The sequence below is a fragment of the Pangasianodon hypophthalmus genome, chromosome 26 (assembly GCF_027358585.1).
Source record: "Pangasianodon hypophthalmus isolate fPanHyp1 chromosome 26, fPanHyp1.pri, whole genome shotgun sequence".
In the NCBI taxonomy this organism is placed as follows: Eukaryota; Metazoa; Chordata; class Actinopteri; order Siluriformes; family Pangasiidae; genus Pangasianodon; species Pangasianodon hypophthalmus.
The window spans coordinates 1438573-1454377 of NC_069735.1; the positions used below are offsets into that span (position 1 = coordinate 1438573).

The window sequence follows — 15805 nt, forward strand, 5'->3', positions numbered from 1 at the left end:
ACTGCTGATGTGATGTCCACCCTGTTATGTTGTGTCCACCCTGTTTCTCACCTTTGTCCACCCTGTTCCCTGTGTAGTTTTTTTATATTAATTAAATAAAATCAACACATATTATGCATATATTTCTGGTGACTTGCAAGGAATGAATAGACAAAATGAAATCACTTAAAAATGGGGCTTAATTGTATTGACATTCCTTTTTATTCGAAATGAAATGCGTTAAATTTACATCGTGTCATATAACATATCTTTTTTTAGATAATGCTTGTTTATTAATGCTTTATTAAAATACAGCTGGGGGTCAAGTGAAGGACAGTTTAGCACTTTGAAAATGTAAATATTACTGCAACTATTTATTCTAAACACTTATTAAAAGAGATGAGAATGTCCAGTAACAGGGGGGGACACTTGGCTGATGTCACATGTGAAAAATTTGGTTAAAAATTATTACATCTTAATATCCTGAACTGGATCACTATGTTTTTCCGAGAGTTCAATAAGCCCTCCTTCAGATGAAATGATAAAATCATGGAAAATCTGGCGTTTTTTCATGGAAAGCACCCTGAAATGGCAAGGAATAGCAGGAATGACCCTTGTACAGTATACAGCATCATCAGCTGCAGGTGGATGTGTGGTGTTTTAACCTTCTCTCCAGCAGAGGGCGGTATGGAGCAGCCATGACTCTGCTCTCCAACATCACGAAGAAGAGAGACTATAAATATAAGTGGGGGGATGTTTCTCCTCCTTTTCGTTGTCGGGGTTCTCACCATGTGGTGTTTTCTCTCTTTCTTCCTTTCTTACGTTCCCTTTTTCTCTCTCTTCATCCACACAGCTTCATGTAAGTTAAAGCAGCTCAGTTTCCTTATCTTCCTTTATCTAGGCTTGTTTTTAGTGTCTATCTAGTGCACTTTGTTTATTAGGGAGCCATTTGGGACGCGGCCTTTTTATTATTATTGTTATTATTTTTTATTATTATTTTTTTTTAATTTAGTTAAGTGCTAATCTGGATTATTGAGATGTTATTTCTCACCTAGTGTGTTTTTATTCTTGTTTTTTTTTTTTCTTTAGCTTGTAGTCAGGATGTTAAATGATCTCTAATAAAAATTTACAATGTAATAATTAAGGATAAGAAATATTGCCACCCTGTTGTTGATTATGATTATTTTCCTGAAATTCAGTGAAGAATTAAACAGTGCTGTGGAATAAAGATGCAAACGTTAAAAATGTTCTGGTTTTTTTTCTTTTTTTTTCTTTTTCTTTGACTAAATCTAGGCTCACATGGCTTGGCCGACTGGAGTAACACATGATCCCGCCTTCTGCGTTGTGATTGGTTCCCAAACATGAAGCAGTCCTCTGATTGGACGGTGAATTTGAGCTGTCCATGAAGTGTAGCAATATGAGTGGAGAAAGCAGGACTCTAATGGACCACGTTTGAGTTCTTGAGGTACAAACCTTGTATATTTATATATTTTTAAATACATTTCTGAACTGCTGATGACTCCTTTGTATTTTTCTGACACCTCGTATGAGCGCTGCTCAGCAGTGCCTGATTTATAATTCACTCTCTGAGGTTCATTAAATGAATTTAAACTACAGTGTGTGTTTAATACAGCTGTTGGAAATGAATCGTTTTGTCTTTGTTTGTAATCAGGATGTGAAGTCGCAGGAATATCAGAGACTCCTCTTCAGCTGTGCAGAAGGTGAGTTTAATATTGGGCCGGATTTCTCTCTCACACACACACACACACACACACACGTGGTATGTCCAGATGTGACAACCTTACTGCATTAATGCATCACTTTTCTTCAGGTTTGTCAGGTTCGTTTCTCAAATATGGAACGTTTCAGCTTTAAAATGTTCCTACGTTTCTTGATATTTGCTTTGCAGTCGTCTTACACTGCAGAAGTAAGGATTATAAATGGTACAGTTTGTGCGTCTTCCTGCCTGTTGAATGCAGTGATGAGAATTTGTTTATCTGGCCCTTATGCTAAAGGGATCTGATGATAAACTCTCTCCCTGAAGCTTTAACAGCCTTCCTGGAGCAACTCTAGACTCCAGGTCCTACTGGATTTTCAGCGCTTTGTCTTATGTAATCATTTATTTGATGTTCCTTGTTTACAGATTTGGCTCTTCCTGATTGGCTGAAGCCCTTTAATCCAAGGTAAGTTGCATTTCAGTATCCTAGGATGATATTTTTGATCTTGCCACTGATGACTCCTTTAAAACATTTTTCTGACACCTTCTCTGAGCGCTGCACTGCAGGCTTTGATTACAAATTTGAACCTGAGGCTTGATTTGTATAATGTTACAGCTTTTTTTTTTTTTTTTTTTTTTTTCCCTGACCAAAATGTTAAGTGTGTCTTTCTTCTGCAGATGGAAATCAGCGTGCTTAAGAAGTCCAAGATCTTGCATCACCCTTAGTGGCGTCCTTGCATCACTTCTAAAATCAGTCATGATGTTATACACCACACACGTGTTATGGATTTCATCTTTTCCAGCTGCATGTTGAAGTGACGCCTCACATGTAACGAGAAATAAATGGATTTTGATGGAAAGCTTCACTTTTTTTTTTGGGTAAATCAAGTCAGGAAAAAACCACGACCAGCATTCTGTTCTGTCATATCCATCACACTACCCTCATTGTTGATTGTTTTCCTATAACAAAATGTCCTGAAGTGAATTTATTTATTAAATGTTTGAAAATTACTTGAGACTTTTACTTTATCATGTGTTGTAGCAGTACTAGTCTTTTCCTCATTGTTTTTATATAAAACATTTAGTGTTTTAATTTAAAAAAATGTCTTGTTTATTTGATGTTTTGAGACATCTCTACAGTCCTTATGGTTTCCCTGATAAACAATAGCAATTTATTTATACTATGAACCTGAGTAGAAAGCGTCACAGCGCCCTCTAGTGCATTAGCGGGGTATTTTAATTTAATTTTTTTTTTTTTTATAAATTTGAGTGAAAACCTAAATCGTAAAAAACGCACATCAGATTTTCTGGCATTTAGTAGGCTATATTTTTTAGTTTTAAAACTACTCCAGAGCTTATAACGTGTTATAGAGTCTTAATAATGCTTATGCTAATTTTAAGCTAATTTATTTAACACTCCTTAATGTAGTGTTATTCACATTTTAGCAAATATTCCTCACAAAAACAACAATTCAGGACACAAAAACAAAGTGACACTCTTGTATTAATCTTAAGGGTTGAACTAGAAGTAAAATTGAAAGTGTGTTTTTGATAAACAACATCCTTTTTCTTCACAGTCCCTCCCTGTGGTTTTGCTCTGAAACCGCTAGCGTTCTGTGTCTCAAAATGGCGTCCGTTAGAACACTTCAGTGCCCTACGTAGGGCGCATGCGCTATTCATTTCCGCGGGCACCGGATTGAGACGCGGCCCGGGACTTCCGGCTCTTCGCTCACAGTGAGTCGACTCTCTGAGTGTTTATTGATTCAGAGTGATGCTCAGTGAGCGTCGTGGGCTCGCGATAAATGAATGTTTCCGGACGCGATTAATTGATGCTGGAGCTTTTTTTTTTTTTTTTTTTTTTTTTTTTTTCTGGATTAAACCACACACTTATATACAGTTTTTTTTTTTTTTTTTTACTTTTTTTTTGCAATCTTCTTGAAGCATATTGTTTAAATGAATCTTGTAAGGTAAGAGGCTGGATCATGCAAGTCGCACCCTGACTGTAAACATTTAGATTGTGAACACTGTAACATCTGGACATTTTATTATTATTATTTTTTACATTATATAAATTTGCGACAGGTTTATAAAAGGACCATTTCATTTCTTTAAGATTAGGTGTGGATGCATGACGCATGTGTGTTAATTAAAATATGACTCAGTAATCAGTAAATTCATGCAGATGTGGATTGGTGTGCATTGTTGTCTTGATCACTGGACACATCTGGATTGCATAACTAACTCGTACAAATCTGGAATTGCTCCATTCACACATATTTGAGTCAGTTTATCCGTACACTTCAATCCTTTTATCCACAAAATGATTTATTCCTGCAGCTGTGCACATCTGGATTGCTTCATCCGTACATTCTGATATATTTTGAAATGAATGAATATGCTATAGATCTGGAGCGCTGTATCCGAAGCCCACACGTCTAGTTTGTATTATCTGATTGATTTATCCACATAGACCTCAATCTTATTCCCTACACCTCTGGATTTCTTTATCGATATACTGTTGATCTGTGTCGCTGTACACATCTGGATTAATTTATCCACACATATCTAGATTGCTTGACGCATCTGGATTAAGCCACTTTATCCACATATATCTGGATCTCGTTAGTCTTACACATCTGGATTCCTTTATCTTGATCTGTTTAGCTGAACACATCTGGGTGAAATTATCCACACAGCTGGATCACTGTATTTAAAGCCTGCATATCTGAATCTCTTTTCTTCATATACATCTGGATTACTTAATATTTGGATCTCTTTATGCTTACACATCTGGATTCCTTTAATCCACACATATATACAGATCTCATTGTTTGTGTAACATTTGGCTTTATCCACATATAGCCGAATATCTTTCTTTATACATCTGGATTGCTTGACCCACATATCTGGCTCTCTTTATCCTTACTGTTTAGGTCTACACATCTGGAATGCACATCTTTTTTTTCTACTGGATTATTATTTTTATCTGAATTTCTGCATTTAAAAAAGTAATGCTTCACTCATACACACATGGATCTCTTTAGGTACACATCTGGATTACTTTATCCACATATATCTGGATCTGTTTATCCTTTATCCTATCTTTATCCTGTCTTACTTAAAACATCTGGATTGTATATGTTTACGTTTTATCCATCAATCTCTTTAATTGAACACATCTGGACTGTTTTATTTAAAAAAGAAAAAAAAAAAAATCATCAACACGGTCACTTTAACTGTGCGCATCCGGAGATTACTTTATCCACAAATACCTGGATCTCTTTGTCTATTATAATCACATCCTTTTCTTCTTAACACATCTGGATTGATTTACCGAGACACACATGGATCGGCAAATCCACCTTTATATTCTGCACCTGGATTATTTAGTCCTACACATGCTCTTACCTGTACACATCTGGATTGTGTTATCCCTACAAATCTGGCTCACTATTTCAGTGCACATCTGGACTGAATCCTTTTACCTGTGCATGTGTTATTTATGCATTCACAGGTGTAAGAAGAGGAAAGTACCAGGTTTAATGGGGGTCAGGTTTACTGTAACAGCACCTTGAGGTTCGCTTTGCCAGGCCACTTATTTAGGCTGCTGTATTGGGTCGCTAAGAATAGAAATTAGAGCGAGTGTATGATGTAAAAGCTGCTAGGAGTCTGAGCTAACTGGGGTGTGGACTTCCTAATGACACTTATACACTTTTTATCATTAAAAGACATCTTCTTGTTTGCTGTTATCCTAAACTAGGACTTCAGAAGCTAGAGCAGATAGACCGTAGATCATCATACTTGTTCTGTTTCCTGAATGTGTGTGCATGGAAACCACTTAAATACAAGTTAATTCTGTTAGAGACTCTCAAATGACAAAAGCAAAGAGACAAAAAGGTGCCAAAGTGGTGTACTAGAGGTGTAATGTGACACCACTTTCTGTATTTGTATCAGTTTAGTGCTCAATATAGCTGTATGTTTGTATTCAGAGTTGAACTGGAAGTGGGCGTGGACTAAACAGATGTTTTAAAGTTGGACAAGTTAGTTCCTGTTATCACTTATGTTATTTTCTTTCTCTTGAAGTTAATAAGATAAAAAAGACGCAAAGAAAAACACAGCTCATCATGTTACAGAGAAAGCACTGAAGACTTTCTCATGGTGGAAAACTTCACTTTACAGCTTTACGTATGACTGTAACAAATCGTTGACAGTGGAGACTCCTTCCATAAATGTTACATAAACGTCTCCTTATAGAAAACTTCACCGTATCATGTAACGATTAGCATACGACCGTACAAGTCCCTGTGTGTGAGCTGTTACTATAGAAGTGATACCGTATTACCAAGAAATTCTGGAAAATTTCTGCACCTTCTGACCAATCAGAATCCAGAATTCGACAGTACGTGTTGCAAGCGTGTTTACCGGATTCGCACCATGGATCACGATGATGTGGTGGTTCGCTTGCCTGTAAGGTGTCGTGTGCTTTCACACTGTATACTGTACATTCACAGTGCAGAGAGCAGGTAGTGCACTTTATATAAGTGAAGTTAAAACAAATATATATATATATATATATCTATATATATACAACACCGAAAAGGATTATGGGATACATTTTGCGTCCAGATTTCCCAACACACTCACTCTTGCTGCCTCAGTGTCTGCACGTCCTATGTTTCCATGGTGACGCTGACATCATTTCCACATAAAAAAAAAAAAAAGAAATCCTCAGTCATCCTTCTCCATGGTTACCAGCTGTTGCCAAGCAACTGTCAGGCCCGGCAGCGAGTAGCAGCATCAGCTTAATTCGACTAGCGATCAGTCACGTGATCGGCTGGTTCAGTGATCACATGCCATGCACACACACAAATGCTGGATTTGTTTCGCCGTGTAGAGTTTCAGTCATTTGATTTATGTTGAGGAGTTTGGTTTGGTCCTAGAGATTCTCCAGAGTAGTGAGAAACATTTTTGCAGTTTATAAGCATCAGAGATGAAAAACTTTCATTTCATCTATAAACTGATTTTACAGATCTGCCAATGATGTTAATTCTCGATTGTGATTGGTCAGTACCTCTGATAGTAGTTCTGGCTAAAAGCTACATATTAATGTGTTCGTTCTAATACGTTATCGTTTCTATAATAACAGCTCACTCACAGCAATATGACATGTATGGAAGGAGTCTCCAGTGTCAGGTTATGTTTTCAGACAGGACAGAGTAGTTCACGCTTTTTTTTTGGTGGTTTCTCTGTTACTTTTTGTCTTATTAACTTCAAGAGAGAGAATAAAAGAGAGGTGTTTTGAGTGAACGACTGTTTATAGCTGCCGTAACGTAAGCGAGAACAGGAACTAACTTATTTCACGGATGTTCTATAACATTAAACGTGACTATAAACAGATGTTTACAAATAAACAAATATTTGTTACTATTTGCATATTGCTGTGGTATAAGAGAAATAAAGCACATGCTGTTGTTGGAAAATAATCAACAGTAACTCGTTGTTGAATGTTTTCCTATAACACTACGCCCCTCGGGAGTTTGAAGCAGGGATATGAAGGTTAGATTGCACTTGACTGATCATTTTCTTTCCTTTTAGATTTATGAACAGCCGGGCACCAGCTAATAAGAGGTATCAGCCGACAGAATATGAGCACGCAGCTAACTGTGCTACACACGCGGTGAGCTATGTGTATGCGCTCTTCATTTAATAAAGTGGTTTCGTCCAGTTTTTTTGAATACCAGCGAAAAATTTTAGGTCATTTGTATTTTTCACTGTGTCTTATCATTTGGAATTTACAGAGTGAAGACTAGTATTTACAAGCAACCTCAGAATTATTTTATACGCAATATCTAGGTTAGGGTTGTACATTTTAGGTAACGAGCCACTTTACGCTTGGACCTAATTCAGTGTCAAGTGGATGGAAAATATCAGTTTACTGAAAAAGAGCACATCAACAACTCATTTTAAATGTACATAACATCGCGAACTTGTGTTTTGTAAAATATTCACTGTCTAAATTAGTTGTTTTGGAAAGACATATGGTTACAGCTTCAAATTTTTAGCTTGCTAATGAAGAATTAGATGTTATTAGCACATTCATTTATGGCCTTGAGGTTCTTGCTCTATTTTGCCCCCTAGTGGAACAACAGAGAGCTCTTTTTTTTTTTAATCTTTCAACTCAATCACTGTCCACAAGAAGATTTTAATTTAGGACGCGGATTCACAAATTCAACTGAAGGAACAAATTAGAACCTTTACGTTTATGGGCTGTATGTTTGACACCCCTGATCTTGGTGTTTAATACCTTCATTTGTTTTCGTAGCTCTGGATCATTCCCAGTATTGTGGGTGGACTTTTGCTGTACTTCCTTTCTGATGACCACTGGGAGGAGATTTCGGCGTGGCTCTATGGTGCAGGCTTGTCGAGCCTTTTTATCATTTCCACGGCCTTCCACACCATCACCTGGAAGAAGAGCCATATGCGGTACACACACACACGCACACAGTCTAACAAACTCACTAGTCTTATACTGCCACTAGTTGACTGATATATTCACTATTAATGCAATACGTTGGATATTAGTTAAAAAATGTTTTGCTTTAATGGACTGTTAACACTTTGATATCGCTTTGATGAAGTGTAGATATGTGAGCGAGACTGCTGAAGGAATTCCCTTTACAGAAATTTTTGTTGTCTTTTAAAGAGAAATAAGATAAAATCTGTGCACTGTGATCCAAGCAGAGTGAATTTCAGAGCCGCGGGTTGCGCATCACTATCCAATCCCACTAGGTTAGAGTCAGATCTGCAGCTCCAAGACGCTGATCTCAGACTCCTTTTCGGACACTCATGAGTCTGGAGTTGAACATGGCGGAAAAACATTGTTGTTGTAGACATCGCATCCTCCATCTATCGTTACGCTATAAGAAGTTTCCGCGCCATGCGGCGAGCTCTCATTTTCAGAATCAACAATTGATGAGCAGTTTCTTTGCTACACAAAATATAATAAAAGAGCCTAAAAATAACAATGTCCTAAATCATTTTTTTTCTCTAACCATACAAAAGATGACTGTTCGACTACTTTTTGGAATTCGCGCAACCCGCTAACTGTCATTTCTATATTGCAGGATGGAATATCGCAAAAGAAATCGTTTCCCGGACGATGTTTATTGGTGCTCTTTTGCATATTTTTCTCTTTCTAGATCCATCGAGCAGTGTTTCCACATGTGTGACAGGATGGTGATCTACTTTTTCATTGCCGCATCCTACACACCATGGTGAGAGTTTTATGTACACATTCAACTTTTTTTTTTTTTATTAATTAACGAGATTTTTCTGATCTACACATCACCAGGTAGGGTTTTTTTTAGTTCTGGAATGACTTGGGGCAAGACTTGGCAGAATAAAAAAAGTGTGGGAATCACTCTGTGTGTGTGTGTGTGTGTGTGTGTGTGTGTATTTGTCAGGCTGACTTTACGGGAACTCGGTCCGTGGGCCGCTCACATGCGCTGGGTTGTCTGGGTGATGGCCTCTGGAGGAACTGCATATGTCTTCTTCTTTCATGAGAGGTGTGTGTGTGTATATGTGTGTGTGAGTGTGTGTGTGTGAGAGAGAGAGAGAGAATGTTTCTGTTTAATCATTATGCAAAAGCTGTGGTGTGGAACTTCACAATTTTTTTGTGTTAACACTGAGTGTGTAAAGTACGTAAAGCATTCAGAAAATCCAGCCTGCAATTACTGTAAGAGATTTTAATATTAAAAATAAAATATGGCATGCAGAAGAATTAAGACATAAAAGGAAATAAATTGCTAAAAAACCAGAAGTATACATTACAGAAAAAGACTTGCATAACTGCTTGAGCACTTTAAGTATATGTACACTGACAAAAAAGTAAAAAAGTCTGTTAAATATAGTTGAACCGCAGCACTGTGAAATTCTCAAATATGATTGATGTTAATTAATTTCCGATACTGCACACGTTCTAATACGTTATCGTTTCTATAGTAACAACACATTTACAGGGACTTGTGATTTATGGAAGGAGTCTCCAGTGCAAAGCGTAAACTCTTCTGTCCTGAAGATGTGGGAAAACTGTACCGGAAGCGCTGACACTGGAGACTGTGTTTTATATATATATATATATATACAGTAATTATATATAACGAATATACATTACAGAAATGGAAACTTAAATAGAGTTCGATAGCTTTCAGTCAATTTCCTGCTGATGTGCAAAGTACAGCGAATAAAGCTGAAAATCGTATTAGCATCATCTCTTCTTGGACTGTGTTGCAGGTATAAAGTGGTCGAGTTGGTCTGCTACACAGCAATGGGAGTGTTTCCAGCAATGGTTATTCTGTCTATGGTAAGAAAGTATGTGGTCACATGGCTGAAAAATATCCTAAATTGTTTCTGGAAGGAGTATGAACTTTTGTTGTCTCTCTCTCTCTCTCTCTGTCTCTCTCTCAGGCGGACAGGTCGGGTGTGTGCGAGCTGTTGGTTGGTGGCGGGTGTTACGTGTTGGGGATGGTGTTCTTTAAAAGTGATGGAGTGGTGCCGTTTGCGCACGCCATATGGCACCTGTTTGTTGCCATGGGGGCGGGCATCCATTACTACGCCATCTGGAAGTACTTGTATACACCTGGCAATCAACAGACCAGCACCGCTCGGTGACACACACACACACACACACACACGCTCTCAGTTACCTGAGTGTAGTATAAAAAGGTTCAAACACTGTAATCTAAATGACTAAATTGATTGCGGAAGGGAAAAATATTTCATTCCAAATTGGTTTACACACTGCTGGTGGGAAGCACAGCTACACATATTGTCCTTATTAATCAATCAGGGACTAATCAGTGGTGGCTATATATATATATATATATATATATATATATATATATATATATATATATTATATATCAGCCATTCAACAAATGTTAATCTTCATAAAGTCCTCATTAACACCTCCATACATTTTAAATCTTACTGAAATAATAATAACCTCTTTAGAGTGAGCAACGATTTTTTAAAAGCTGTTGCTGTTTAACAGATGTAAACTGGAGTTCCATTGATTTCCACTGATTTGCAATCGTGGTGCAGCGTGCTCACTGCCCCATTTAGCGCCATAGAGCTATTATTGCACCTAGTGGTCAAAAATGGGAACTGCAACAATAGAGGTCCACTGGGCCACTGGGGCAGGAATCACGCTGCCCCATGCGTGGAGGAGGAGCAGCAGACAGGACAGTTAATAACAGGGTTGCCAGCAAATAAATCTAATCAATTTCTGCAAACAAAGGCAAAGTGTAAGTGCAGACATTGTGTCTATGACATACAGAATCATTTCTGTTGTAAGATATATTGTAAAGAGAGAAAGGGGGATTATGGAACGGAAAATGTCCGTACATCAGAAATGCGTGCGCACCTCGGTGACCTTGTTTCCCAAAACAAAGGCTGTGTCTCTCTTTTCCAATGCTGATTTTTTTTTTTTTTTTGGGGGGAAGGTCTTTTCTCTGGAAATTTTGCTGAAACTTGGCAACCCTGGTTAATGATATTAGCTCTTCTGTATGCATCTCACTGATGATGATAAACACATCTGCTGAATGGAGTACAGTTGAACAAAGGTACATCTATAACTGCTCAAAATGAGCTACTAGACTGTACGCTGGATGTCTGTCTGTATGTAGTCGACCCTCAACTGCTTGTTACAGGGTTAAATATTCACTAGAGAGGAGCCTCAAGTGTCACAGCCTCTCGACTTCATTTTGTTAGAGACTATCTCATTATTAATCTACGCTCAGGAGCCGCTGCTGGGATTAATGTTCACGCCATAAAATGTAATTGGCTCCTGTGAACAGGTATGAGTTTTAGTATGAGGCATCTCATACATTTGTTAGGATGTAAAGATGAAAAACTGAAGTTGATTCTGGACGAGCTCTGCGTTTCAATACTGTTTTTGACATGCCCTTGGTGACTTCCACTTGACTGGAATGTACTCAGGGGTACCACAGTGGGCTAGACTGTAGATTTCAGGAGCAGAACCAACCCAGAACGTAAACATTGACATATTAAGATATAATGCAATTTCTTTTTCAGTACAAGTTAAATTACAGGTTGATCTTTTTATTAATTAGGGGTGTGACCCAATGCCGATCGGTGTCTGTTTATTGCTCTAAATAGCAATAACTGACTCTACATTCAAATTTATTAACTATATTCAGTTCGACCAAAGCTCGTCCCTCAGAATTTCCAACCGCTGGCGAAGAAAAAACAAAGAAATCACCCCCTCAACTCGGAAAGCTGGGAAGGTTTCCTCAAACCGTCACATCACCATGGCCACTCACACCGTCGACAGTAAATAAAACATCGCTTTATAGTAGAGTTACAGTTTATATTAGTATTTACTTTAGATTCATCAACTCAGAGACAAGTCACGTTCATTGGTTAAATCTATAACCCTGACTGTACAGCTTGCGCTTTTGAGAACGTAAATACATATTAAACTCATGATCAGTAATATCAGCTAGCTAGCTTGTTTCTAACAAAACACACATTTTCATGGAGGTGGCCATGTTTTCACCCCGCTTTGTGGCTCAATCGTACCAAGCTCGTAAATTACTTAATTCCGAGTTCAGACTTCGCACCTTCAATTTAAGTCAAATGCAGCATTAAACCTGAAGTGGGTGTGGCCTAAATAAGAATCCTATACCCCTGGAAACACTAAAAACAAAAACAAAAACAGAGGTAGAAATGCTAGGATTGTCAGCATGATGTGTGAATTCAGGCTCCGACCAGTTCCTCAACCTCAGCTACATCACTCCAGCTCATAACTGGTCTCAGCTCAAATAACTTGTTCGTATTTAATTACATTTCTATTATAAATGTAAACAGAAACCTCATAAAATCCCTTATATTATATTTTTAAAATATGAAATGTTTGGCTCTATGTAAATTGGGTGCTAGGTAGCGAATAAAATCCGTAGGAAATCTCTTCAGGTGTATGATGATCATGCTAAAATGTAAGCGGAAGGTGTCAAGGGCGTGATCAAATTTGGTATTGAAAACATCAGCGTCGTCTGGATTTAACCCCAACAGGAGTGTAAGCCAGTGTAACCTGCGAAAAAGACACATTTAAAGAGTAGGTGTGTGGCGGCCTGGGAAAACCCTTTACAAACTACAGCCTTTCCTGAAATGAAGTATGCATCATGAACATTTAGACTGCACTGATTCGGAGTACTTCGCCATGGCATATAGCGATCCAACAACTTGATCAAAGCTTGGTGTTCACTTCAAGTGTGAAGAAATCAAGCAGATTGACTGGATTTACTGCTGTGTTTGTTCAAACGGCTCCTTACACAACATGGTCTCTACTAGGCAAGGTCAGAAAGTAGACAAAATAAAAACATTTCCTTGTTTTTTTGTGAAAAATATTTACATTTTCTTAAAGCGGTGAATATTAGCAGTGTGGATTGTCCTCTTTCAGACGATGCAACACTTAGTATATGATACAATACAACAAGTAATGATTCTATAAAATATGATTCGGTGCAGCAGTGATGTGATTCGATTCAGGTCTGATCTAATGCGATTCACTCTTGAGGACAGAAGAGATTACAGTTATTTGACAAACTGCAACTTATAGCTGCTATAACGTAAAAGAAAAAAGGAACTAACAGTGATTTTAGTTTCCTTTTTTTTCCTTTTGGATTCGATCTGAATCTTGAATTGTAAATGCTGTACATCTGTGGAGAAGTCGAGTTTTTCCCAGACCGCCACACAAATATTAAATATGCCATACATTTAAGAAAAATGAATGCAAATTAGAGAAGTACAATCGTATAGTGTAGTAAAAAGTACAACAGAGATATAAAGATACTTGAAACATGTATTCTCTCTTCCTGCCACTGCCAAAAGCAGAAAAAGCGAGGGATTTCCCTTGTATTACCGTTTACTCCGTGCGGTTTGCTGTGTATACGCAGTAAGAGGCGGACAGTTGTATTTATAGTATCACTCGTCTGGGTGCATTCTCGCATTTCAGTATTGTGTCTGTGTGAAATGCCAAAAGTGCTTCGAGCTTCAGTCACTTAGTCTAGTTCAAAGTCCTAGTTTTGTGTCGTTTTTTTCTGTTTTCCAATAAAAATCCCTCTTTTTTCATTGCCTTTTTTCCCCATTTAGCTGTTAGTGTTAAGTAATAACGGTCTACTTCAATCATCCAAGTCTCAACACAGTTCCTCAGGACCACCGATTATTATAAAGATTAGCCGGACCACATGAAGTCCACAGTTTTGATTGGCTGAAGTGGCCAAAAACTTTGTTCTCAGGGTTAACACATTGTCCGGTGCCATCGCCATCTCTCCAAAACATTCCACTGCTGTGCAGAAAAAATTTACATTAAAATTAAAAATTAAAAATGCTAATAGATAAACTATGTATGTTACTTAATGGCTTATTATTTATTATTTATTATTATTACTATTATTATCTGTAATATTTAAAGTGAATCTGTAGTGAATGTATTATTTGCATAGTCTGAAATATCATGTTGATAAGCGAGCTTTTATTTATACGATAGCTTCAATGCACAATCCAAATCTGTTTATAACTGAAATCATGAGTATGCTGATTGTTTATGTGTTTAATTTGGGGGGAAAAAAAGTGGATTAAATCTCAGAAAGGTCTCATTAACGTTCAAGGAAACACACAAAAATATTTAATGCCAGTAACTAAGCCAGAGGTAAAATCAAGCTCTGAAATATTTAGTTTTGGTATGCGAAAGATAGTATAGATTAGGCTTGTGCAATATTGATTTCTTTTCCTGCTTGTGACTTCTCATTTTAAAAATCACAGGAAGTGATTTAATCATCCAGAACAAGCAGTTTCAGAGAGAGAGAGAGAGAGAGAGAGAGAGAGTAATAATATTACCTGCTGTGCAGTCAGGAACTGCTTGATGGCAGCACCAACTGTTGGATTTTTAGGTGATTCTGCAGTAATGCGCAGTAAACCGTGATTAAAAAAAAAACAACAGCACATTTCTAATATATTCCTTTTACAAAACGGTTGATTAATGTCCACATGGATGACATTTCCTCTGTTGATCTGCTGCTCAAAGTGTTTGAACTTGTCTGAACACTGACTTGTGCAGGGAGGCAAAAAAAATACATTGATAGATTTTATATAATATTAATATTAATTAATATAATATTGCATGTCACTGGATATCGTGGCAGTGTAATATAGTGTAGGGATGATTAAAGTGTTATATCGCACAAGCCTAATATATAACGTCTCTCTCTGAATTTTCATTCTTTTCTCAAAAATTTGGCTTTAGAAATAAACATGCACTTACAAGATGCTTATTTTTGACAGTTATTTTCTTCCAGAACTTACCCAAATCAGAGCACTTTCTAACTAAATAATAGAAGAAAATGTGAAAACAATTGTTGACTTGAAACTAAGATACTAAACCAGAATAGTGTTATGACCAATATTAATAAAAAAATAAAAATTGATAGAGTATTTATTCCTTTTCAGCTATGCTCCTATTAAAGTATTGCCACCAAATCACCAGTTACAGGCTAAATGTAACCTCAGTATTTCTCATTGTGTTTCCACCACTGTTGCCTAAACGTTTATCCTGCTCAAGTTTGCAAATTTGTATAAAATGTATGAAACGCTTTATATGAATGTTTCGCTTTCATCTCACAGCTTTATTCATATGAAAGTTCTCACAGATTTCACATCACAATGAGGTTTTTATTTTATTCTTTATTATTTCTAGTGTATGGTAGTGTCAAAACTTTTCATACCTATGCTAATGTTCATTTCAACAATTCCTTATGCTTACATTAGTGCTATAACTCCAAATTTCATTAAAATAGTGATACGATTATTAAATTTGTACGATCTGAACTTCTGTGTGGCTCTAGAAACGCTGTGTAGTTCGCTTAACTTTTACCACATTTACAACGTTTACTTACATCCGCTGGAGTTACTGCCTGGATTCTTATGTATAATATATATATATATATATATATATATATATATATATATATATATATATATATATATATATATATATATATAAATTTCAAATCTTTATCTAAATGAACA

General features: G+C 37.0%; 1 protein-coding gene and 2 non-coding genes across 4 annotated transcripts; all 3 read left to right on the forward strand.

The window, feature by feature from the left end:
- Positions 1-688: 688 nt before the first annotated feature.
- LOC113535415 (monocyte to macrophage differentiation factor 2) lies at positions 689-15707 on the forward strand. 2 transcript variants are annotated; one of them, XM_026928689.3, is made up of 11 exons: positions 689-838; positions 1273-1444; positions 1652-1700; positions 2123-2162; positions 2375-3663; positions 7292-7373; positions 8019-8179; positions 8896-8970; positions 9160-9261; positions 9989-10058; positions 10163-15707. In XM_026928689.3, exons 5-11 carry the CDS (start codon positions 3650-3652, stop codon positions 10364-10366), a joined length of 708 nt encoding a protein of 235 aa, XP_026784490.1. In that variant the 5' UTR covers positions 689-838; positions 1273-1444; positions 1652-1700; positions 2123-2162; positions 2375-3649; the 3' UTR covers positions 10367-15707. The 2 variants fall into 2 exon arrangements, with proteins under 2 accessions (XP_026784490.1, XP_034155841.1); XM_034299950.2 differs by having other exon boundaries at positions 2375-3430.
- LOC113535830 (small nucleolar RNA SNORD60) lies at positions 1487-1574 on the forward strand. Its single transcript, XR_003403644.1, has one exon. It is a non-coding gene; the product is annotated as a small nucleolar RNA SNORD60 (small nucleolar RNA).
- Positions 2204-2293, forward strand: LOC113535824 (small nucleolar RNA SNORD60). The gene has a single exon (XR_003403639.1). It is a non-coding gene; the product is annotated as a small nucleolar RNA SNORD60 (small nucleolar RNA).
- Positions 15708-15805: the final 98 nt, after the last annotated feature.

What these genes read in the sequence shown, in the direction of transcription:
- LOC113535415 (XM_026928689.3), top strand. An exon ending in CTAACTGTGCTACACACGCG is followed by an intron (nt 7,374 to 8,018) that starts GTGAGCTATGTG and finishes TTGTTTTCGTAG; the next exon opens with CTCTGGATCATTCCCAGTAT. An exon ending in CAATGGTTATTCTGTCTATG is followed by an intron (nt 10,059 to 10,162) that starts GTAAGAAAGTAT and finishes TCTCTCTCTCAG; the next exon opens with GCGGACAGGTCGGGTGTGTG.